The sequence below is a fragment of the Haliotis cracherodii genome, unplaced genomic scaffold (assembly GCF_022045235.1).
Source record: "Haliotis cracherodii isolate W230 unplaced genomic scaffold, xgHalCrac1.p SCAF_10, whole genome shotgun sequence".
Lineage (NCBI taxonomy): Eukaryota > Metazoa > Mollusca > Gastropoda > Lepetellida > Haliotidae > Haliotis > Haliotis cracherodii.
Window position 1 is genome coordinate 57091266 of NW_027266265.1, and position 25417 is coordinate 57116682.

Consider the following 25417-nt stretch of genomic DNA (forward strand, 5'->3'; position numbering starts at 1 on the left):
TCATAGAGAGAAGATTGTATACGTGTCTCTGCAGTTGCTGTGTTGCTGGGGAATTGAATCAATTTCAAATACAGCAATACTAGATTAACAGTGACAGTGAATGTTGCAACATACTATCTCTCATGGGAGACACATGACAAGCTTGACACAGTGATGTGACCTGCTCCCCTTGACTTCATCCGTAAGTGATCGCTGCAGCCTCCTGTCTGTGTAGTGACGGAAACCTGGCAGCATGAAGCTAGGTACACCACAGATACAGATGCATGTCCCTGTCGAGAGGAGTCCGCAGTTGAGATGGAGATATGCAGGTAGGGTGTCGACCACATCAGGGTGCCACTCAGCTCAGGGAGGGGGTGGCCCGCATCCAGGGTTATGTTTGTCTACAGGTGTTGTCCTTCTTCCTTGTCCAATCTCCCTACTGTTCAGCCCCCACCCAATCCCTTCTCCCCACCCTACTCCCCTTCGACCCTGCCCTCTCCCAACCCTATCTTCACACCCTTATCCCCACCCTACTCCCCTCCCGACCTACCCCACCCAACCCCATCTTCACACCCTCATCCCCACCCAACCACATCTTCCCGACCTCATCCCCACCCTACTCCCCTCCCAACCTACCCCACCCAACCCCATGTTCACACCCTCATCCCAACCATACTCCCATCCCGACTTACCCCACCCAACCCCATCTTCCAACCCTCATCCCCACCATACTCCCATCCCGACCTACCCCACCCGACCCAATCTTCCCACCCTCATCCCCACCCTACTCCCATCCCGACCTACCCCACCCGACCCAATCCTCCCTACCCATCCCCTACCCTATCTTCCCAACTTCATCCCCCCTAGTCCCCCTTTCTACCTACTCTCTACCCCTCCTCAACCCCGAGTCCTCTCCCATCTTCCACCCTGTTCCCCTCACAACCCCATCCCCTACCCCACCTTCCTACCCAACCCCGTCTTTCCACCCAAGTCCCCTCCCATCTCCCCACCCCCTCCAAGTGCATTTGTACCAAGTTTGTCGATGTCTTGTTGTTTCAAGAGTAGAGGCTGTGTAGGCTTGTCACAGTAACTGTTCAACATCCACCAAGGTCTGCAGCTACAACAGACTCCTGCATTCAACAGGCATCTCTTGTTTCACCTCCCTATCTCCATCATGATTCAACACTTTTGCCACCCCCCACCCCACATTCCAGCCCCTCCTGATAACACCCCTATACATCCTGTATACTTCAAGCTGTCAGCCGCAGTTCTTGTCGGAGGCGATATTCAAGTGGTGATACACCAGGTCTGTCTGGCTACATGTTTACCTTAAGGTGATGCAGACCTAATGGATGTTGTGTTTAGCCACACGTAACACCACTTGACAATAAGGAATGTACTACATCCTGAAATTACTCTCACAGGCAACAGGACAACAAATCTCCTACCCCAATATTGATCCCTCCCTCTCCTTCTCTCCCCCCCCCCCTCCACCCCACCAATCACCACCCCTCCACTTTAATACCAACCACCACTACACCCATCCCACCCACCATGACTCAAGTCAATATGATTGGTTACAGCAGGTTCTTTCTGCATCCAGTGTGGCAAACACTTTGATCATGATTGACTTGTTGACTTCATACCAACTAATATTTATATGCTTTTTTTAATGAAAATTGATTAAAATTATTTTTTTAAATTGCCTAAACAACTTAACATTTGTGAAGTGGTTCATTTTTAAAAAGTGTCATTGAAAGGCCCTATATACACAATAGAATCTTTCTCTGCCTGGATATGGGAGCGTGGATGAAATATCTGACATCGTGCATCACTGCAATGCCTGACACAAGGCTAGTGAGCATTGTGACTGCCTGCCACACCCACTACCTTTGTTCTGACTGGGGGCTCTAGTGTTTGACTTGGGGATGGAGGGATGTACGTGCTGACTTTTATCATGTTTATGGCCCCCCTCAAGGGCGTGTTGAAACTATATGTGCACTGGCCTGGATGCTCAAGAGGATCCTGTGTACTGAGTTATGTTTATATTGTTATGATGCCGATTGATTTATTGTCCAGATGACAGGTGTACCTACCGTAGTGGATGTAGCAAGTGCCCTTCTTTAAACCATCATTTTCATAAAAGATATTAAGATACGCACAAGGCTCAGAAGGTATTACTTTTTTGCAAATCAGCAAAGAGAAGCAATCAATAATTGCAAATAAAAATAATACACAAAGTAATAAAAACAGTTATTTGCAGTATTTCAATAAATTTAATTAGTAATGACAAGGAAAAAATTGGATTGGATTGATAAATATTTTGCCTTAGGCATTAGTTCAACAATTAGCAAATCCCTCAGAGCGCCCTCTGGAGGGTGAGTGTGATGACTAACAAATGGTTACACACTTTAGGGTTGAAAGATCATTTAATCCTCTTCATCTGCCATATAGGTCGCTATATATTGGGGGTTGGCGGTGGGATGGGTTTGGGGATCGTATTGACGAGTGGCAGTATGTGCAGGGCGAGGAAGATGTAAAGAAACAGTCATCCTACTGGGCGATATTTTTATTTCAATCGTATCAATTCATTTAATTGTTTTCAATCAAATATGCAGGATAATTTTGAACCTAAAGTATGTTTTTATACTTGGCATACTTGGCAACTGTCTGCTGAAGAAATAAACAAAAGGTGGGTTTGTGCTGCAGGTTTCGAAACTATTAATTACAGGGGTGCAATTATATTCATGAGTTACTGATTCTCAAATGTCAAATTGAAAGTGAATGATTTTGTGAGGGTTATGGCTGTTTTCAATTGGGAATAGAGGGGTTGGTGTGAAAAAACATGATTTCATTACCAAACAGGCCCAAAAAATTAATATATTTAAAAAAAACTCAGTATGACTAAATGTTCATGGCCGAAAGACTTTGAATCGGCGGAGATGAATGTGGGTGGCAGTGATTGTGAATTATTTTGTACTGCTAATCGTAAATACCCTTAACTCAAAGATTAATAACAGGAAAGGAGAATAACTAACTAAGAACATAAGATGATTTAATAGGACAAGTGAAAATATTGCAGAGTATACAAAATAATATCTACTTGATAAGTTGGGTTTAAGAATCTTTTCAAGCCCTGTCAATCAGTTAACATGTTGACCTACCTGCTAACTAATCAATACATAGGCAAAAGTCAATTACTGTTTAAAAAGGTAATCCTGTCCCAAGGTCGGATTTTAGTTTCTGAAACATTTCACATTGGTAGGGTAATAGATAATTTTAGTTTCCTCTTGATTTATCTGATATTAAATCGTAACCCATAACACCCAGGTTCAGATCCCCCACATGTGTAAAATGTGTGAAGCCCCTATTTTGTGTTTCCCATAATGACATTGCAGGAATATTAACTCACAGCATAGAACCATATTAACTCACTCACTCACTCAGAATAAACTGGATGTTTAGCTAAGTAAATAACTTTGGAGATGATTACGTAACATCACACATAGTCAGGAGAAAGCTTTGGATTACTGTAAAGTCAGGCTGATGTCCAGGAAACTCATGAATATTCATGAGTTAGCACCTTTGAATACTAATCACTAACTGCGTATCCTCCTGTGACTAAAGGTTATACGTCTGTATATATCCTCCTCAAACGTGTGTGTTACAAGGGAAATAGTAAGCAATACTATACATTGTATACAGTTGTATACATTGCACAGTCCTTGCGACAAGCTCTGACTCACACCCCTAGCAACTGTATGGTGATAGTATTTCCTGGAGAATGCTTTCTCTGGTGAGGTTTCCTACACCATATCACTATAGATGTGCTTGTGTAGAGTAGACTCGGGGGTCACTGGGAACAACAGGAAGCTTATGTACAGGACTTCACTACTGCCACTGACTGTAGGCAGTCATAAATGAGTTGTCAATAATGAATTTGATAGCTTCTATTGTCAATATGAGAGTATAAACAGCATCAGCTTGTTATTTCACTTCATGAGAAAACATAATTTTCTTCCTGTCACTCTGTCAACATTTCACTGATGAGGAACGTTGTATAACGGTTGTTGACGTCCTGGTGATATATGATTGATATAAACTAGCCTGCAATTGAAAACGCACTGGTTGACTATGTGAGGAGTGAATGGGGTTCAACATTAAGGCATTTATATAGCAACATCCATTGATGTGTATATGTGATGCATGTGGAGTAATGCGGGTTCTATAGTGCTAGCTCACTGAAATACCATGACACAGTTTAAATACTGATATCCTCAGACACAGTATCTTGTTCTTGTTTAATTCCCTTAATGCCAAGTACCGTCTTTTAACCATCTTTTGTTTTGTCACGGCCAAAGATTGAGCCACAGACCTTCAACTCTCGGGGCAGCTACAAAAGTCTAGAAATACAATGTCAATTTCTGGTATGACAGTGATCAAGATACAATCTAATGAATGAATGAATGAATGAATGAATGAATGAATGAATGAATGAATGAATGAATGAATTTCCTAGCATCACAGAGCCTGTCATAGAAGCAAGTCTAGATGTTCCACAGGTTCAGGGGCTCCTTTTCAATTTAATTGCATGTGCTTGTTTAAATCCAAAATATATATTTTCAGAGGCTAAGAGTTGGTCTAGGGTATCCCTGAAACATGGGTGTCCAAGCTCCAGGAATTCCAGTGTATGTACTGATAGTGAGAGCGTGATACTGATGGCACAGACTTTGGAGACTATTTAGAAAGCACAGCAGCCTGATCTTCATTGGTTTTCTTGGGAGACCTGTAGTCGTCATATCAGGAAATAAGGCATTCGATAATTCAACAGTTGCAGAAAATGTAATATTTTTATGTTAAATCTCTTAAAACCACAGTTTGATTTTATATATATATATATATATATATATATATATATATATATATATATATATATATATATATATATTTGTACACACTGGTATCAACAACAGTAGGATATATATATATATATATATTTTATATACATCCTACTGTTGTTGATACTAGTGTGTACATGTATATATATATATATATGATCATGCAATGACTTGTTGTCCATTGTACCACAACAGAAGTATCACGCTACATATTACCAACTTGTCACAGGCCACTGTTTGGCAGCCCTCCACACCCCCTGACACATGCATCTCCTGTTGTGACATGCTGATGTCTACATCATTACATGGATGAGTGCTTCTCGGGCAACACTTCTCGAGCCTCAACAGGTGCTTGTTTCATCTTGTCTTGTATCACGGGATAGGTGAACTGTCTGATGTGTTGACGATAACTCAGCATCTCTAAATGCTATCGCTAGATGATGACATGAGGGCATACGTCATATTAAGTAAGTATGCAAGATCTTCTCTTGACTTTCACAGTCATGGTGACACCCATCAGTTGGGTTGTTTGATACAAGAGTGAGTGAGTGAGTCTGGTTTTATGCTGCTTTAAGCAATATTCCAGCAATATCACGGCAGAGGACACCAGAAAATGGCCTTCACACATTGTATTTATGTGGGGAATCGAACCCGGGTGTTTGGCGAGATGAGCCAACGCTTTAACCACGAGGCTTCCCCACCACCCCTTATTGATACAAGACATCTGCACCATTCTAATCTGTTAAAGCCTGTCCTAGTGCAAGAGTTCCTGAGCATTGCTACAGATCTGGTGTAAGCGGAATATAACCTTAATCATTGTTTGTGTATTGGACATGTTGAAGTAGTTGTCAGCACATAGGATAAAGAATAAAACAGCCGTTACATTGTCACTATCTGGCTGTTACACTTGTGTACCCATCCCTTCACGCGGTCCAATTATTTGGGCTGTTTTGAAATAGCCACTGAATAAAGTGAAATTGTTTGGGATTGCCTTGTTTTGTGATAAGGTCATTAAATGAAATCAAATTCGTTGTGATTGTTTCAAGATACCATCATTGAATGAAGGCTGATTGGTTGGGATTGTTCATTAGAGTGTTTAGTGTGTTATATCTGATGAGATGATGAATCCACTTGTAGCAGCCTGGCAGTTTAAGGATGAATAGTTAGTGAGTGAGTTTGGTTTTATGCCGCTTTTAGCAATATTCCTGCAATATCACGGCAGGGGACACCAGAAATGGGCTTCACATATTGTACCCATGTTGGGAATCGAACCTGGGTTTTCGGCGTGATGAGCAAACACTTTAACCACTAGGCTACCCGACCTCCCTTTAAGGATGAATAAGTATGGTAGGCCTTTTATGACATTGAGAAACACCACTAGAAATGAGTCCCTCTATCCATCATGTTGTATGTCTTCCTCTCTGTCTCCCTCTCAGGCTCCTATAGCTGATGTTTTTGCCCGAGGTGCGAACCCTTCCTCTGTCCTGACTGCTGTCACTGATGCATCAATCACAACATCGCTGACGGAGCTTTTTGTCTCTGTACCGTTTGATCATCAGCGATTAGTCTCCTGGTGTCATCTCGCAGTTCACCAGACACGGTTTTTATGTTGCTTTGTATATGATGATTCATCAAAAGGGAAGCAGTTTGAAGGAAAATATGATCCTTGAGTGATGGGACTGCTGGGTGCTGGGACGAGGCCTGTGAGATGAGGAGGATGTCTCCGTGGAGGGCGATATGACAATATTGACATAGGAAATGATACGTGTTATGTTTCAACATCCAGATCATATGTAGCACAGCATAGGTGACAGGACCAGTGACTCGTTTCGAGGATGCATTTTGACAGCGTGACAAGCCTTCATGGCTAGTTATCTTAATACACTGAAACCATGTTAATTTGCATGGTATTCCCAATTGAACCATCTAGATTGACACATTTCCATATTAATGGATCATATTACAGCTGTTCCTTGACTACATATAGATGTTTAAAACAGCCAAGGCTTCAAGAGTTTCAGGGATCAGACTTACAGGGTTTCGCTGTCAATATTTTACTGTTATTTTGGATGCATGTGACAGGGTTTTACCTTGACATACAAAAGTTGGGGTCCAAGGGACACCCAGTTGTGTACTGTATGTTTAAATAAGTACTTGAGAGCCTGGAATGAATCAATGGTCATGATTGATGGATGAAAGAACAGACATCTGTTGGTTGGTTGGTTGGTTGGTTGGTTTGTTGTTTAATGCCGCACTCAGCAGCATTCCAGCTATATGACGGCGGTCTGTAAAATAATCGAGTCTGGACCAGACAATCCAGTGGTTGACATCATGAGCATCGATCCACGCAATTGGGATCGATGACATGTATCAACCAAGTCGGGGAGCCTGACCACCCGATCCCGTTAGTCGCCTTTTACGACAAGCATAGTCGCCTTTTACGCCAAGTATGGGTTGCTGAAGACCTATTCTACCCCGGATCTTCAGGGGTCAACAGACATCTGTAACTGCTCTTGATGCATTGTGGGTATGACGAATATTATTGTGCGTCCCTCGGGATGCGTTATTTTTTTTCTGCATCCATTTTCTACATTTGAGCATACTTGGCTCATATTTGTCTGTCCCTTAAAACCAAGCATGTGAGCTGTATCTTGAGTAGGGCAATTTGTTTGTTTCTTTGTTTGTTGTTAACACTGCAGTCCAGCTATGTGATGGCGGTATGTGAATAATTGAGTTTGAACCAGACAATCCAGTGATTGACTTCATGTGCATTGATCTATGCAGTTGGGATACAATGACATGCATCAACCAAGTCAGCAAGCATGATCACCTGGTGCAGGTAGTCGCCTCCTACAACAAGCATGGGTTGCTGAAGACCCACAGGTCTTAACGGGTTGAGAAGGGCAATAATGAATGTGGGATGTCATTATTAGATGTATCATACCAGCTGTCAGATACAGGCTTATCAGATGTGAGTGATGGATGGCAGCAGGTAGCTGGTGATGGAGAGTCTCACGACTAACCCTGATACTTGATGGAGATGAATGTAGAGTTATGATGGATTCCCATCCACAGATTACGAGGAAGGGATCTACTTGAAAGAAGGCTGATTCTAAGTCAGTCATTTAGTATATCATCTGGACTGTTTCTTTGTTGCCCATGTTGTCAGGATAAGAGGCTGTTTTACAGGCTGGTAGTACATCCAAACCATGACTGGTGTAAATAGAGGGGTCGCTGTCATGGGGTCTATGTTGATGCTAATTAAGGAAATAACAAGATTCTACTACCTTCATACATTACTTTTTGCTCATCCATGCATTGGAGAATATACATTTTGTATTCACTGCAATCATCCGTAAATGAATATATTAAGTAATTCATGGTTGTATGGATGCAGTGGTATACGTTTGTATATGTAGGTGTATATGGTTGTATATGCAGTTGTATACAGTTGCATATGAGCAGTGATATGCAGTTGTATATGTGCAGTGGTATACAGTTGTATATGTGCAGTGGTATACAGTTGTATATGTGCAGTGGTATACAGTTGCATATGTGCAGTGGTATACAGTTGTATATGTGCAGTGGTATACAGTTGTATATGTGCAGTGGTAAACAGTTGTATATGTGCAGTGGTAAACAGTTGTATATGTAGGTGTATATGGTTGAATTTGAGCAGTGGTATACAGTTGTATATGTGCAGTGGTATACAGTTGTATATGAGCAGTGGTATACAGTTGTATATGTGCAGTGGTATACAGTTGTATATGTGCAGTGGTATACAGTTGTATATGTGCAGTGGTATACAGTTGTATATGAGCAGTGGTATACAGTTGTATATGTGCAGTGGTATACAGTTGTATATGTGCAGTGGTATACAGTTGTATATGAGCAGTGGTATACAGTTGTATATGTGCAGTGGTAAACAGTTGTATATGTGCAGTGGTATACAGTTGTATATGTGCAGTGGTATACAGTTGTATATGAGCAGTGGTATACAGTTGTATATGTGCAGTGGTATACAGTTGTATATGTGCAGTGGTATACAGTTGTATATGAGCAGTGGTATACAGTTGTATATGTGCAGTGGTAAACCATTGTACATGTAGTGGTATATGGTTGTATATGCAACAGTATATGTTTGTATATGTGCAGTAGTATAGGGTCAGTTGTATATGGATGTCTATATGCAGTGGGCTTTCATTTCAGTGTGTGCTAATGGGGTTGGCCAAAACGAAGAGGAAGAGTCTGTTGATCCAGTCGTCATGGCAACTGAAGAACTCCACAACGATCAGGTATTCCCCCAAGGAAATAATTGTCTTGTAAAATCATATATCATATGCGCAACTTCCGAGTATAAATTTTTGTCCGTGTACTTGACTTTGTGGTACTTGACAGTTTATGTACATAAACACTTGTTCTTAACCCTTTGTTAACAATCAATTCTTACAAAGGATGTGATATATTGAATATTGAATTTTTCAAGATGAGGAAATAATAATTATTGCATCGAGACAAAGATATGTTGTTATTCGGCTGTCAATGATTTCCTCTTGTTAACCTACAACTTCTTCAACCGAAGGAACCTACCTGTAGCACGGACAACAAGGAACTGTTGTAGTGTCAGCTGATGGGACCCATAAAACATTTAACATTAGGGCAGAGCTGCTACAATGTCATATACTCAGGACCAGGAGTGTAAGGATTTACTGCACTATTGATGTGTTGCAGTTGTTGGCCCAATGATTGTATTATATTAATACTAATGTAAAAACACCAATGGTATTGTCGATATGCATAACATTGACAGTTACAATAGTTGCAATTAGTTACAAAATAAATAATAAATTATGTGTCAGAAGACTCAGTTGAATTTCAACCCTGCTGTGTGTTGATTAGCAAAGATTACGACAACTTCAGATCAGAGTTACTTCCCTTTGGTTTGAGTAGCGACAGGCCAGAGTAAATTAGCCAACTTTAACGTTGTCAGCAATACTTTATTCATTTCTATTACATTGATTAGAATGATAATCAAGGCCTAAATTTCACAATGCTACTGTAATGGTTAACAACTATTGATCGTTTCTCACAATATCAATCAATGGATTGTCTATTCCAGGCTCGATTACTCACAGGCACTTATTCACATAGCTGGAATATTGCTGAGTGTGGTTTCAAAAACATTAACAAACAAACATTTTGCAATCAACTAGCTTTGACAGCTTGGACTAGCTTTGTGATCGCTGACCTTGTGCTGGATATTGACAGGAAATGGTGATGGTCAAGAACAACGGAAACATACCGGGTAGTACTGGAAAAAAATAGTCCTCATTTTGTTTCTGCTTTGACATATGTTTGTGACCATAACTGAAATACCCAGACTCCTCTCCCTGAGAAAAAGGTTCAGTAACGAACTCTCATCAATGTTATTGCCTTAAACCAAATGGTTTCATTTTCTTAACTTTGTCCATTGAAGTCTTGACAAATGGCCGTCCTCCTTCTTTCAGAGTTCAATGTATGACGAGGAGAACCCTTTGACAATCAACACTGACTTTCAAGATGATGACAGGGAGAATCCTTTGACAATCAACACTGACTTTCAAGATGATGACGAAGAGAACCCTCTGACAATCAACACAGACTTCCAAGATGAGGAGATTGCGACCGAGCTGTCCCTGTCAGATCGCTCCAGTTCACAGGTTCCACCGACCAGTATTAACCAACCCGAGTCACACAGCGGCCCTCCGAGTGAGGCAGGGTCGTCACGCCCTCCGTCCCCAAGCAATCCGTCCAGCTTATATTCCTCCAGCCAAAACTACCCTGCGTTCCCGTCATCCTCCCGGCCTATTAAGAGGGGGGCAAAGATCAGCGAAGAACAGAAGGTCAGCATTGTTGTCTTATCCAATCTTGTGTGTCACATGCAAAACATGTTCTGTGATTTGCTGATTTGCTGATTTGTCAGTACAAGATAGGGTTTTTGAAAAGTCAGTTTTATTTTTTGATCATGATATTCATTCATTTAGCCTAAGTTTTTAGTGTCTTTGTAAATCTAAATATTGTGCAGGTTCTATGATGCCAGGAAATTATTTAATTAATAAATCAGTCTATGTCTTGGTCACTGTCATACCAGAAATAACCATTTGTGATTGACACTGTGTGTAGACTAATGCTTAGTCTCTGAAAATTTATAAAATTGTTTGCTGTTTGTGGCATTGTTTCCAGGGTTTTATGATTCGTTTCAATGACAACAGATGTTTATATCCCCTGCAATGATATTGTTCTGACAATCTGAAGTTTCTCTTCCCAGAGGACACTCAGTGCTAGCCAATTGCTAAAGGCGTCTAATTTGATGTTTAGAGTTGCTTCCCCAAGGCATGTCAGGAACCTATAAACATGGCTTCAAATCACAGATTCGTCCTGATTTTGGTTCTAGGTTTGTCAGCACCATCACATTGCTTACAGGTTTAACCAAAATGCTAAGCATCTAACATCTGGACTTGTGCATTCTTCCCACATCCCTCTGACACACAGTGGGGCGGTCGGGTAGCCTAGTGGTTAAAGCGTTCGCTCGTCACGCAGAAAACCCGGGTTCGATTCTCGACATGGGTACAATGTGTGAAGCCCATTTCTGGTGTCCCCCGCCGTGATATTGCTGGAATAATTGCTAAAAGCGGCGTAAAACCATATTCACTCACTCACTCTGACACACAGTGATAGTATTAAACCAAACTCACTCACTCTCTCTCTCCTCCCAGATTCTCCCTGTAGCAGGTAAAGATGGCCTTGCCAAGTTCGTGTGCCCAGTGTGCAAGGATGAGATGAGCACACTGCATGATCTCACCGTCCACATCCGCCAACACAACTCAACCGCCATCAGTTCCAACTCCGCCAACAGCTGCACCATCTGTGGCAAGATCCTCAGCTCACAGAGCTCCCTGGACAGGCACATGTTGGTCCACTCAGGTAAAGACTTTTGTTTGTTTCTTTGTTGTTTAACGCTGCACTCAGCAATATTCCAGCTATATGACAGCGGTCTGTAAATATCGAGTCTGGACCAGACAATCCAGTGATTGACATTATGAAAACATCATATGTTAACATGCATCAAACCGGTCAGCGAGTCTGACCACCTGATCCCGTTGGTCACCTCTTACGACAAGCATAGTTGCCTTTTACAGCAAGAATGGGTTGCTAAGACCAATGCTACCCACTGATCTTCACTGGTCCTCGGGTAGAGAGCGACAAGACCATTCCCATAAATATGAGAAGTGAGAGTCCATTGTATGGTTACGACGTTATCATGAGCATGTGTTAATGATTCACAATCAAATGATGATGATACCAGGCCACTTTGGCGCAATGATTGTTTGCAGGAATAGGTCACCGGCTTGTCTCATTTGCTGATAAATGATATTATGGTTAGGTTTAAAACCAAAGATACTTATTTATACCAAAACCAAATATATTGTATTTAAGTTGGATTGGTGGTCATAGGTTGTCAGGTTGGAAACCCCACGATTTTTTGGTCTGATGTTCCTGGGATAATTTTCTGTACTTACCCTGTATTAAAATATAGCTATCCCTTTCAGGTGAACGTCCATTCTCTTGCCGAGTATGTAAAATGTCCTTCACAACCAACGGAAACATGCACCGACACATGCGCATCCACAGCAAGGAAGCCGAGCAGGGGATGTTGCATGGCATCAAGTCTGGTTCTCGCCGTGGCAAGGGAGGATGGCGCCCTAAAACAGCTATGCACCCTTCTATGCAAGACCTCGATCTCAGTACACCTGAAGCTGCCTCCAGATTCCTTGAACGACCGCCAGCTCAGTTTGCATTTCATGCCATGGCCCCCATGGACATGCCACAATTTGGTGGCAGCAAGCGACCTTCTGAAGAGTCCCAGTGGGATCATCAGCTGCCCCTGAAGATGCCCATGGTTCCTGGTGTTGCTCTGCACCCTCCTCCGTCCCTGTCAATGACAACCCTCCCTACAGTGCAGCAGCAGCAGCAGCAGCAGCAGCAGCAGCAACAACAGCGGCAGCAGCAGAATATAGAAAACACCATCCGTCAGATGCCTGTAAGTGGTAGTGTTGCACTGAAGCTGACGTTCCTGATTTAAACGTTCATGTGAAGCTTTTATTGTTGTGCTACTCAGTGTCATTGTGTTTATTGTAATACAAAATGATGTAAGTAAAAAAATAGTAATTATTGTGAATATCCTGCGTATATTACATCATTGCCATCAATTCTGTATTTTGGCTGTCATCACGTGCACAGAAGTCCTCTCCACTGTCAGTTATCCCTAATAAGTTGTGCAGACAATAGTATTTGCTGCACAATGCTCCTGCACTCATATTCTTCATTGTAATACAAGACGTGTGTTTATATTTTCCTTTCATGGCATGATGCTGTTTTGATTCAGTTTTTTTCCAACATTTTTGCACATGACAAAAAGGAAACTTCAAGGAAAGTATTGTGATGAGATGGAAACCTTTATTTTCAATATATATAGCATAAAATATGAAAGATTCTTTTGTGTCGAAGTAAGTTCTAGATATATTTCTTGATGATGATGATGATGATGATGTTTGCAGGCCCAGTCTGGCAAGCCATGCACCAAGGAAGAAGATGAGTCGGCCTTCCCAGTCATGCCTTCCCTGCCAAACACTCGGACACTAATCTGTCACAAGATGCTTGACCCAAATGGGGTCAAGGTCAAGGACGAACCCAGCACGTCCTCCACACCCAGTCTAGACACAAATGAGGCTGGAATCTCTGTTGGGTTTTATGATCTGGACTTTGTTGACTTCACAAGCAACAAGTTTCCCCTGATAGCCAAAGCATGGTGTGAGCACTGTACACGTCAGCCCAGTAGCAAATACCATCGGTTCGACTGCACCGTGTGCAAGAAGGCTTTCCCTTGTAAGGCTGCCCTCCTGATGCATACTCCTGTCCACACTGGGAAACAGTTGACCTCGTGCCCGTTCTGTGACTGTGAGTTTGTGGAGCAGGACATCATGCAGACACACATGGTAAAACACATATCCCAGCGGGGTCTGGAAGACAGTCACGCTGTTGACCCTCACTCTGTCTCCCAGCAAGACTTTCTGGCACAATTCAGCCTGGCCCCAAGGCAGCTTGTAAGGGGCAAAGAATCTCATGCCAAGAAAATTGCGAAAATTGAAAAAAGAGAAAACAATGAATATTTCCCAAGACTGGGTCATGCTTTTGTACCATCCACCATCGCTAAATCTCAGTTGTCTTGTGATACCAAAAGCAAACTATCTAAAGAAGTCGAGGATCTGAAACGCATCTACCCACAAGCCATGTTTGTTCCAGACAGGTTCATTTTCTCTCAGGTGAACCCATGTTTGCTCCCCCAACAGCTTGGTCAGTCAATTCTTGCCGTCCCCCAACAGCCACAAAGTCACAGCCCCACCCCGCTGAGATCACTCACCCCACCCCTTGGTCAGATGAAGCAGTCTGAGTCCTCCTTCATTGCTGCGAGCCCTGTGACAACACCTCCGCTCTGGGAGGAAGGTCAAGGTGACTTGGACCTCAAGGTCAAGAGCATCTTCACCTGCAAATACTGTGATCTTGTTTTCAACAACCAAAGAAGTCTAAAGGGTAAGTTGGCTTCTCTATGGTTTTGTAAATTTTTCTTTAGGAGAATGTGAAATTGCAATGGCCAGTATTTAAAGATGTTAAAGAGTTACGTACCTTGATGTTACATATGGTATCAATTTAGGATGATGTCACATTTTTTCAATAAAGAATATGTTAATCATAATCAAGACAGCTCTAATCATTGTTCAAGATAATCCACTTGAAGTTACTAACGATAAAATTGTATGATAGATCAAGTTCTTTATGACCTTGAGCCAGTGATAATGAAATCAGAGTCTACACTGAAACATCACTACAACTGTAGAGGGCCCAACTGGCCCAGTCATTTAAGGCACCATTATTCCCTGTACATAATTGTGTCCCTTAGGCACGCCGGAAACCTATAAATCCCAGTTTGGCCCTATAGTTTCTAGGTTTGTCAGCACATACCTGTGCACAATTTGCTGTGCAGAGTTGCGTCCCTTAGACACATAAAAAACCAATGATTTTGGGTTTGAATCCCGGTTTGCCCCAATTGTTTCAAGGTTTGTCAGCACCATACCTGTGCTCGTGGGTTTCACCAAAGTTGTAAATGTCTGAGACCTGCATCACTTATTGCATTCCACCCACATTAAGCTGACACGCTGTGATGTAACTGGAATACTGTTCATAACAGCATTAAACAAAAACTCACTCACCACATCTGAAATCAATAGTTGATCATCCGTACTATTTTATCGTCAGATCCATATCAACTTCTCAATGCCATTTAAAAACCTTCCCGTGGAATCATTGCGCCTACAAACACTCGTAGCTATTGTTACATTTGGAACCTATGTTGAACTTTACATGTGCTATCAAGAGTGGTAAATTTTTGTATTCATTCTTAAATTTGCGGAAGGAGATAGTCAGGTAAGTGTGTTTTGTGTCTGCATCCTGGTCATGTTTCTTCTGTGTAAGTGTGCATGTTGTGCATCATTCTTTACAGCACGGGTATATTCTTCATCCTCTTCATCTCCAGGGCTCACATTGCAGTAAACCTACACTACCCCTGGGATCCATTCCTGTTGTTCTCCCAATCTCAAATAACCCGCCCTTGATTTTCATTAGCCAATTTGATTTGATGTGCTACTCAGTCAAACGGTCCAATCAGAATCAACAACATGTCGTCAAGTCCCATTTATTACTATAGAGTTTGCAAGACATTCAACATTCTTACCTAAAATAACCTGAAAAAACTTTTTGATGGAAAAGCTGTTTTCGTGTCTACGTCCCTTACCAATTTCCTTTTTCCTTATCTCAATGTTTGATTGGTCAGTCAAATGTTAATGTAAGGGGTTGGTAATCTGAGATTACAAGAACTATACGACATGTGATCCCTGGAGATACCAAGGATGGATATTCCTTGGACAATATTCATTTTTTTTTTTTTATCTTTATTTCATTTTGGTTTGTGTATTGTATTTTACATCTGCTGTATAGCATGTAGATCGGTCTTGAAATGAATACCTATGGCTAGTCCTAAAGAAACATTTGCTACATAGATCGTACCTTATTTATTATGTTTATTTTCATTACGCATTGTATGGTTAGCTTGTGGCTGTTCGATGTATCACAGAGTAGATTTGCGGTGTCTGGTGGTACAAGCTTTGGCTCATTACAAGACCCAGGGTCCCATTTCATGAAGCGATCTCAGTGCTAAGGCGATCGTATCTCCCGTACTTTAACATAGACTTATGACAGTCGTAGTGCTACGATCGCTTTGTGGAACAGGGCCATGGATACAATGATATTTTCAGTGTGCCACACTGTCGCTGGAATATTGCCCAACACGGAGCAAAACCTCACTCATAATAATTTCAAGTTTCTATCTTTTTCGAAACTTCCAGTTGATAACGTACATGTTGCACAATGTCAACAAAGGAGTAGATGCATGTATAGATGTAGGACTTGTTCTCGACTGGAGCAAGATGTTTATGTGGTTCTTTTGATAAATGACATGGAGTACTCTGAAACATCAGCTGTCAGTTTCTTATATCATGTCTATATTTTGAGATGAAATAAGATAATCACTGTCAATGTCAACACGCGGATACAGATTACTGAACTTACAGGGTAGTCAGTACAGATCGTAACTAAATATCCCAATATTCAGAATTAATGTTTTGTTAAAAAAGTGAGGCTTTAATGTGTGAAGAGTAGTGTTGATCATAATGAGGAATAAGGTGAGCATTGATGGGCTGTGTCAATGGCAACTAATGGAAAAATTCTCCTCCTCCAGGACATACACGCACACACCTGGGTCTGACGCCCTATAAATGCAACCTCTGCAGCTACTCCAGCGCTGACAAGAGCACCCTCATCCGACACCTGCGCACACACAACGGAGAGCGACCTTTCCAGTGCCTCATTTGTGACTTTGCCTTCACCACAAAAGCCAACTGTGAGAGGCATGTCAGGTAAGAGACCAAATTCCAGTGAAAAAAATAAATTTTCTTGCATTCTTTTAGGCTCTGTGAAATAGCTGCAACCTAAGCTGTTATTATAAAATATATAATATATATTATAAAATATTAAATATTAAATATATATTCATTTGTGCATCCCCTTACCGGGCGCATCTGAATGTCTGTCTATCTAGAATTAAAAAATAAAAACTAATGCTAAAAGTGGTGTAAGACCATACTCACTCACTCACTCACTCACTCTCCTGACAGAAAGAAGCATGGCAAGCTAATGAAGGAGGATATTGAGCAGTCGATTGGCTATAACAAGTATGTGATGGACACAGCCACAAGCATGGACGCCTTCCACTCCCCCGACACTGTCTGCAAGTACTGCGGCATTGACTTCAAATTCTTCCGCGCCCTCAAGCACCATCTCCGATCTCACAGCAGCTGCCGACAGAAGCCCTTCCTCTGCCAGCGCTGTGACGTGGGCTTCTCCACCAAGGCCAACTGTGTCCGGCACATCCAGAAGCAGCACCTGGAGGTGGGCCAGCACCAGATTGAGGGGATGATCCACGTCAATGAGCCTTCCATGATGGATGAGATGGAGAGAGTCACCAGCGACAGTCAGGAGTCCGCCAGTCCAGCTAGTCTCTCAAGTAGTGGTAATTTCCAGGTAAGGAACATGATGGCTGTTTGGAGGTAGTGGTTAGAGCATGTGTATGCAACGACCCAAGGATTTGATGCCTACATTGTCAGGTGCCATGTTTTGGCTGGGAATGGTGCAAGAAAATAATGTAGGACATTCGTACTGACAAATCTATGAACATTAAACATTATATACTGCTGCCCCCACAAAATATCTGTTGACCATACTTGAAAACATGGACTAAAAGAAAGACATGCCTTGCCTAAACGATATATTGACTTGTGTTTGTGCTTACAATGTTTCACGGGGCGGGCGGGTACCCTAGTGGTTAAAGCGTTTGCTCGTCACGCCGGAGACCTGGGTTCGATTCCCAACATGGGTACAATGTGTGAAGCCCATTACTGGTGTCCCCCGCCGTGGTATTGCTGGAATATTGCTAAAAGCGGTGTAAAACCATACTTACTCACTCACTCACTACATTGTTTCACAAGACAAGCTTGTGGCTCTTATTTGTCAATGATGCCAGGATAACACACAATGCATTCATTGTAATACAGAAGTTGTATATCCCTAGAACTATGTCCGTTGTTCAAGTGTAATATTATTCAAGCTTTTCAAGATTATATTTGTTTGGGTTAAGCTACAGTTATGTTGCTGACTGTCAGTGTCTGTTCGTGACAGGTGTCCCCTAGTCCACCTGCTGCCCACAAGGTGGAGCCGACCCTCCCCCACTCCTCCATGCTAGTGAAGCTGGAGCCACACCTCACCTGCACCCAGCCTCTCGACTTTAGTCTGATGAACTCGCCCTTCACCTCCACCCCGGGGCTCAGCCGCAGCGACCAGCCCATGGATCTGTCCGTCAAGAAGAGGTCACCTTCACCGAATGCATCTAGAGTAGGTCTCATGTTTCATTCATCCACAACTTGCTCCAAGAGGGCCAGAGCTTTTGTGCCTTGTAGAACACTGCTTACATGTGTAGACACTATGAGTTGTAGCAGGGTATAAGAGATTTATTCACCCGCTGAGAAATTTGTTTCCCCCCAAGGCAGGATACATAGTATTTTATCATCCAAAACTGGCTCCCACAGGAGATATCGCTTGGATGAGATCAAGCGATATCTACACTGTAGATATCGCTGCAATGAAATTACATCACAATGCTTTGCATACCATTGTGACATCACTGGTTACCATGACGTCACAATCAAATGACATCACTAATGGCTCTGCTACTGAAGCTGTTTGCAGTACTTTTTACACTGAAGACACTGCTAATTACTGTCTACAAATTGAAAAAGTTGAAAGAATGATGTTGGATGATAAATAAAATCTCACCCTCGTGTCTTTTGATATCAAATATATCAACACTCGTTGATAAAAGTGGCAAAAATCCTCGGCAAGCCTCGGATTTTTCCACTTTTATCAACTCGTGTTGATATATTTGATATCAAAAGACACTCGGGTGAGATTCTCTATTTATCAATCACATGGACCAATCAGGTCTAATCATTCTGACATGGAGGTATGATAAAGGTTGTCACATCATGACACTCCATAATAATTCTATTTCCAGCACTTAAAATCAGCCTTGCAAAGTGGCGAGCTTCCCAACAGGTTCCTGCAGTTTTCCCCACCAATTTCCGATCACTGTCAGAAGGATGAGTTGGACGAGGATGACCTTGTGCTTGTCAGTGACAACAATAACAATGACAAGCAGAGCTGGGAGGTGTCTCCACTGTCCATCCTGGAGAAACGCAGCAGGGAGGCCAAGAAGTTGGCTTTCATGGCCAAGTACAGGATGCACTCTCCCAACTCAGGTACATCAGAGAAGCTTGTTTGTCTGTCCGTCTGACTGTCTGTGTCTGTCTGTCTGTCTGTCTGTCTGTCTGTCTGTGTCTGTCTGTCTTTGTTTGTTTGTTTGTTCATTGGTTTAATGCCACACTCTATGATTACTCAAAGTTTAAGGTCTGTAAGTTTCTCTTGTCTTAATGTCCTACTATTGTTTGTTCGTTGTTTTATGCCGCACTCATCAATATTCCAGCTATATGAAAGCCGTCTGTAAATAATTGAGTCTGGACTCAACAAACCAGCGAACAAACAAGATTCTCATAATAATTTCGCCCATGGGCATTCAACAGCAAAAGCCTGGTTGTATGTAGGATCTGATGTTTGACCTGGCTGATTGCAAGTCATTGTTACCCATATGCATTGATGGTTGCTCATGCTATCAACCACTGCCTTTCTTGACCAGACTCAATTGTTTACAGGTTGCTGTGATACAGCTGGAATGTTGTTGGATGCAGTGTTTGCTTGATTACCTCTAGTGAGCCTCTACTATATGGATTCTTGTCATGTTTCTAGGTGGGGATTCTGTGTCTGACCTTGCATCTGTCCACAAGATCCTTAACAACACAGGATCCTACAAGTTCAACATGTTTCTTGGAAGTGGCTGTGAAGCTGATGAGGAGGACAAGATGTCAGCCTACAGGAAGCAGTTAATAAACTCTGTAATCCGCAACCACACCTCCCCTTGTGATTCTCCATCCTCCGAAGCCAACAGAGGTTCCCCAGAAAAGAGCTCAGCCGAGTCGGATATACACCTCCTGGCTCAGTCTTACAGGGAGGATGTCAAGAGCAACGCCCAGGAATGGCAGCAGCAGGAGGACGAGGAGGAAGACGGAGATGTGGATGAGGATATGGGTGACGAGGAAGACGATGACGAAAATGGGGAGGAGTCAGGGTTCATTGATGACCAGGGAGAAATGGATTCCAGCAAGCATATCATGGATATGGATGTAAGTTGAGGCTTTAGTCATATCGGGCAGTGGGGTAGCCTAGTGTTTAAATCGTTATTGCTGGAATATTCCTGAAAGCGGTGTAAAACCATACTAATTCACTCACTCACTGAAGTCACATCAGCATGACTTCATAAATTGCTGTTTGGTTAGTTTCTGATATTGATGTTTCCTATTTAATACAAAAACAGACTCCATTGGTTGTAAAATGTATTCTTTAGTCTGTTTTTCAAATTATAAAATGTCATGTCACCCAAAGTGTTTGCGGGTATATTTTTGGAAAGGGTTATCTGTGTTTTTAAGAACATTGTTTAACTGTTTTCCAGGAGGACCATGATCTAAGCAATGGAATGTTCCCCGAAACCCCGGTGAAGAAGAAACGTAATTCCTATGCAGACTCCCCCCACAAGCTTGGCTGTCCTTACTGCCCCCGGTCGTTCCCCTGGGTCAGCTCCCTGAACAGGCACCTGCTCACACACACAGGTGAGGAATCCTTATAACAAGCACCTGTTCACACACACACACGGGCACACAGGCACACGCACAGACACACACATCACATGTGACACATCCTCGGTATCTAACTGATTATGTTCATCCTCCAGGTCAGAAACCATTCAAGTGTCCACGATGTCCAGTGACCTTCTCCACCAAGTCCAACCGAGAACGACACCTGATCCGCAAACATGGCGTGAACATGTTGGACCCAGCCTCGCGACAGACCATGGACCGACCCTACAAGTGTCATCTCTGTGTCTTCAGCTCCTTCTCCACTGAAAGTAGGTCAACAAGTAGTGAACAGTTTGATTGGCGTTTATACGTGGGCAGGGCATGAAGAGTTTTATGGCCCCAACGAAATGGATTCTTCACATGGTTACAATGTGTGAAGCCCATTTCTGGTGTCCCCAAATTTGATATTGCTGGAATATTGCTAAAAGCAGTGCAAAACCAAACTCACTCACTCGCTCGCTCGCTCGCTCGTTCGTTCGTTCGTTCGTTCGTTCGTTCGTTATTGTTTGATCCCTGTGGGGATTCCAGGATAGATTCCGGATCCCTCCCCCCCTTTTGAAAACCAAAGGTATGTTCTAGTCAGTAAGATTATCTGAGAGAGGATTTTGATATTTTAAACCCCTCCTTTTTGAAAATGCTGGATCCACCCTTGCAGCAGATGGTTTATCAGTTATGAAATTGGTTGTAATTACCTGTACAAAACCAGGTGAACTACAGCGCCTGTGGTATTACTTTTTAGTTTAGATTCATCAGAGCAAGAGGACCTGTATCTTGTCATAGAGCTACTAAAGCTGCATTTCAGGTGACACTGAATGATGGAAGTGTTTTAACTAGACACCTAACGGAGAGTCTTGTTGCAGGCAACTTGTTGAAGCACTACCAGGAGAGACATAATGGGGTGAAGCCAGAGCCAGTCCATGATGGAGACTGTATCGAGGGCATGGAGGGTGAAGCAAGCAACACGATCGACAACGATGATAGCTTTTCTGATGAAGAATCAAATATGGTGAGGATCCTGTACAGATGCAGCAGATTTCATGTTTGACTGCATCACCTACACCTGGATGAAAATGATATTCATCTTTAATTTAATTTGTTTTGATAGAAAGAAAACTGAAATCAGTTATCGTGGTCCATTGAACATGGTTCATGCTTGACATCAGTGGAAACGTTATCAACACATATATCCACAAGGCAATATTGTCTTTATAACATTGAAATGGTAGAATTCATCAAACATTGTCAAAATTATTTTTCAGATCTCTAGCAAGTCCCATGATGCAATGCCAGGTGCCAGTCCTGGTGATAGCGGCTCTGATCTTGATCACTCACAAGCTGACATGTCCGACTACAGTTCATTCATCCAGCCACTCATTCCGGCAGAACTGGAAGGTCAAGGTCAGGGTGAGGACGAAGATGGTGAGGATGTCTCTGCCGGATCTGGTGAGCGACAAACAAACCCGGAGCGAGACAATTACAATGTCGACAAAATCAAACATTGCTGGAAATGTGGGAAGTCCTTCCCATCGCGTAAGATGCTGGTTCGCCATCTTAAGGAACATAATATCGACCTGCCCTTCAAGTGCTATCTCTGCGATGCCTCTTTCGACCACAGGAAGGAGTGCCTAGTGCACCAGGAGAAACACCACACCCGGGACTGGACAGTCCTCAGGGAGAAGAATAGCGTGGACGACATCGACTGCTTTGCCTCCAAGATGGATGTGGTGGTGGAGCGTCACTGCCGAGCTGGGAATGGGATTCTGACGGAAGAGAATGAGGAGGAAGATGGTGGCGAGGAGCCCATTGAGTCTGTCACATCAGATTACAACCAGAGGAAGGTCTACTGCTCACTGTGTCCTAAACGCTTCTGGTCATTGCAGGATCTCCGGCGACACATGCGCTCTCATACCGGTGAGTCCTTTCAAACTTTGAAATACCTTCAGCTTTGGACGACATTAGCTGTCGTGGGAGTCTGTAGAAGTCTGAGTCTGTAACAGATGAATATGTGCCGGCTCAAGTGTCCTGGCGATATAATACATTAACGTGTATGCATTTGTCAAGCCATATCATGTTAATATTACCTGGTCATGAAATGTTAACAGTTGTACCTCAATCATGACTTAAATAACCATAGGTAAATTGCCTCTGGCACACATTTCTAAAATTTCAAAAATTGCTACAGCAGGTGAGTTTATGGAAGGTGATTTAGTAAACTTTTAATGGTTTATGCTGTTTATATTTTGGAGCAAGTACTGCCTACATTGATTTAGGAATGAGGAGTTATCTCCCTTATAAGTACTTGTTATACAGATTAGTTTGAATATATACCATGTGATATATTCTTGTATACCATCCTGTGACATTAATATTGCCCTGCTGTAGGAGAGCGCCCCTTTGAGTGTGACGTGTGTCAGAAGAGGTTCACCCTGAAGCACAGCATGATGCGACATCGCAAGAAGCACCTGCCAGGCTCCCTGTCCCGCTCCCGCTCGCTCTCCCCAGCATTCAGTGATGACGAGGACAGTGTACACAATGAGGAAAACGTTCTGCCAGGTCAGTGTTTCTGTAGATGAAACAGGGAGCCTAGTGGTTAAAGCGTTCGCTCATCACACCAAAGACCCGGGTTCAATTCCCGACATGGGTACAATATGTAAATCCCATTTCTGGTGTCCCCGGCCATGATATTGCTGGAATATTGCTAAAAGCGGCGTAAAACCATACTTACTCACTCACACCAGGCAGAGGGGACAAATTCCTCGTGTTTGTTGAGGAACTTGGACCTATTCTGTCATGGAATCAGTCACCCTGTGGGGATTCCTGGTTAGATCTGACCCTCAGCAACTGGTTCTGGTGGTCAGAGGAGACTTCATATATTGGGTCGTCAAACACTGTGACGTGGTGTCATGTCCCCACTGAGATGCTTATTGTATGGTTTGTCTGGTCCAGATTGGATTATTTGCAGGCTGTCATGTACCTGGATTATGGCTGTGAGTACAGCGTTACACAACAAACAAAAACATGTTTGTCATGTGAGCTAACTATTGAGTCCAGTGTGTCAATGTGCCCCACCTTGTCATCGTCCCCCGAAACTTTCTGACTAAGGGCCTTATATCGGCCTCTTTAGCAGGCCGAGATAATTCCTGGAAGTAATATAAACCATCATTTTGCAGGCCCTGGTCGAGGGAGAAGTGCTCTTCGTTACCATCTGACAACAAACACACGGAGAGATAGCCCTGTACGTATATATATATATGTTTATTTATATAAGTAAAGATTGGTGACAGTTTCCATGATTAAGATGATGAAGGAAGGTCAGCTAATTCTTTTAATAAACTCTTGTGAATACTGAAACATTTCATTTTTATAATTTTGTTTGTAATCTTGAATTGTTAATAATGGCATCAGTGTCAGTAATGTTCGAATTGCCTGTTAGGTCTTATGGTGAATTAAAATGTTTGTTTTTTTAAAACTCCATTCACAAAGTTATCATTGCTTATCTTGCCATTTTATTGCATACACTTCTGTTTGGAAGTGTCGTTCTGTGTCCTGTGCATAGCAATATCATCAATAATTACAATATATAAGCACAAAAGATGCATACTGACAAGATGAAGGGAGATAACTCTTGTTTGTCATGGACTACAGTATTGGAGTAGGTTCTGATGTCAAGTATGCCATGTGTGAGAATCCTTTCAGTGTCACTTCTTTGCCTATAAATGTTGACGCTGTTTCTTGCTGCAGGTGTTTGTACCGGAGAGGACTGCTGCCAGCATGGTGCCCCAAATGAACGGTGGAACAGACGACCATGACAGCGATGATGACGACATTCTGCACAACCTCCTCGGGGTGGATGAATCTGCCATCAGCACCATGCTTGACTCTGCTGATTCGGCAGCCAAGATGCTGGGCTTCAAATGATAGGTCTGTGACGAAAATGAAAACACTCCTGCATGTACAACTGGAGAGGGAGCAGTGTTCTTGTGTCCAAGCACTGTGCGATGTCTTGAGCCACGGCTGAAATAAACTCAAATTGGTTGAAGCCTCATTGTGATATAATGGATGGTATCATGATCCAATAAATATGCAAATGAGGTCCTCCACCTTGGATTTAATGTCTGCTTTCTCAATAGACCAATATTCTGATGACTTAATGACCAATGTGCTGTATAAGTTGAGAGAGTATTTTTCCGAAGTGTGTGTGATTCTGTAGACCAACATGGCTGCAGCTCCTTATGACTATTTGAAAAATGGTGTGTTTCACACAAACTCAGTGTTCATATGCTGTGTCTATTAACTTTCTGAAGTTACTTCATTGAGAGACATTACGACTTAAACATCCATCATTGTAAGTGTGACATGTGATGAGATATTTACCCTTGTGTGTCTCTCTATAGTAACTATCTAAAGTTAGGAATAAATATGGGTATTATACAATAATACAATTCTTATTCCTGAAATATGACGCGGGAACAGACTAAGCTGATCGCTATAAATCTTTCTATGACCTTGATCTTTAATTGGTTGAAGCCT

The 25417-nt window shown here is 42.4% G+C and overlaps 1 protein-coding gene across 1 annotated transcript; it reads left to right on the forward strand.

Annotated features, from left to right (window-relative positions):
* The first annotated feature begins 185 nt into the window (after window positions 1-185).
* LOC139454565 (ras-responsive element-binding protein 1-like) lies at window positions 186-25417 on the forward strand. The gene is made up of 18 exons (XM_071236358.1): window positions 186-308; window positions 9087-9172; window positions 10385-10759; window positions 11633-11840; window positions 12467-12957; window positions 13475-14507; window positions 16768-16945; window positions 17204-17609; window positions 18264-18476; window positions 19156-19399; window positions 19944-20377; window positions 20704-20860; window positions 20983-21156; window positions 21748-21893; window positions 22147-22798; window positions 23270-23440; window positions 24058-24122; window positions 24629-25417. Exons 1-18 carry the CDS (start codon window positions 233-235, stop codon window positions 24803-24805), a joined length of 5286 nt encoding a protein of 1761 aa, XP_071092459.1. The 5' UTR covers window positions 186-232; the 3' UTR covers window positions 24806-25417.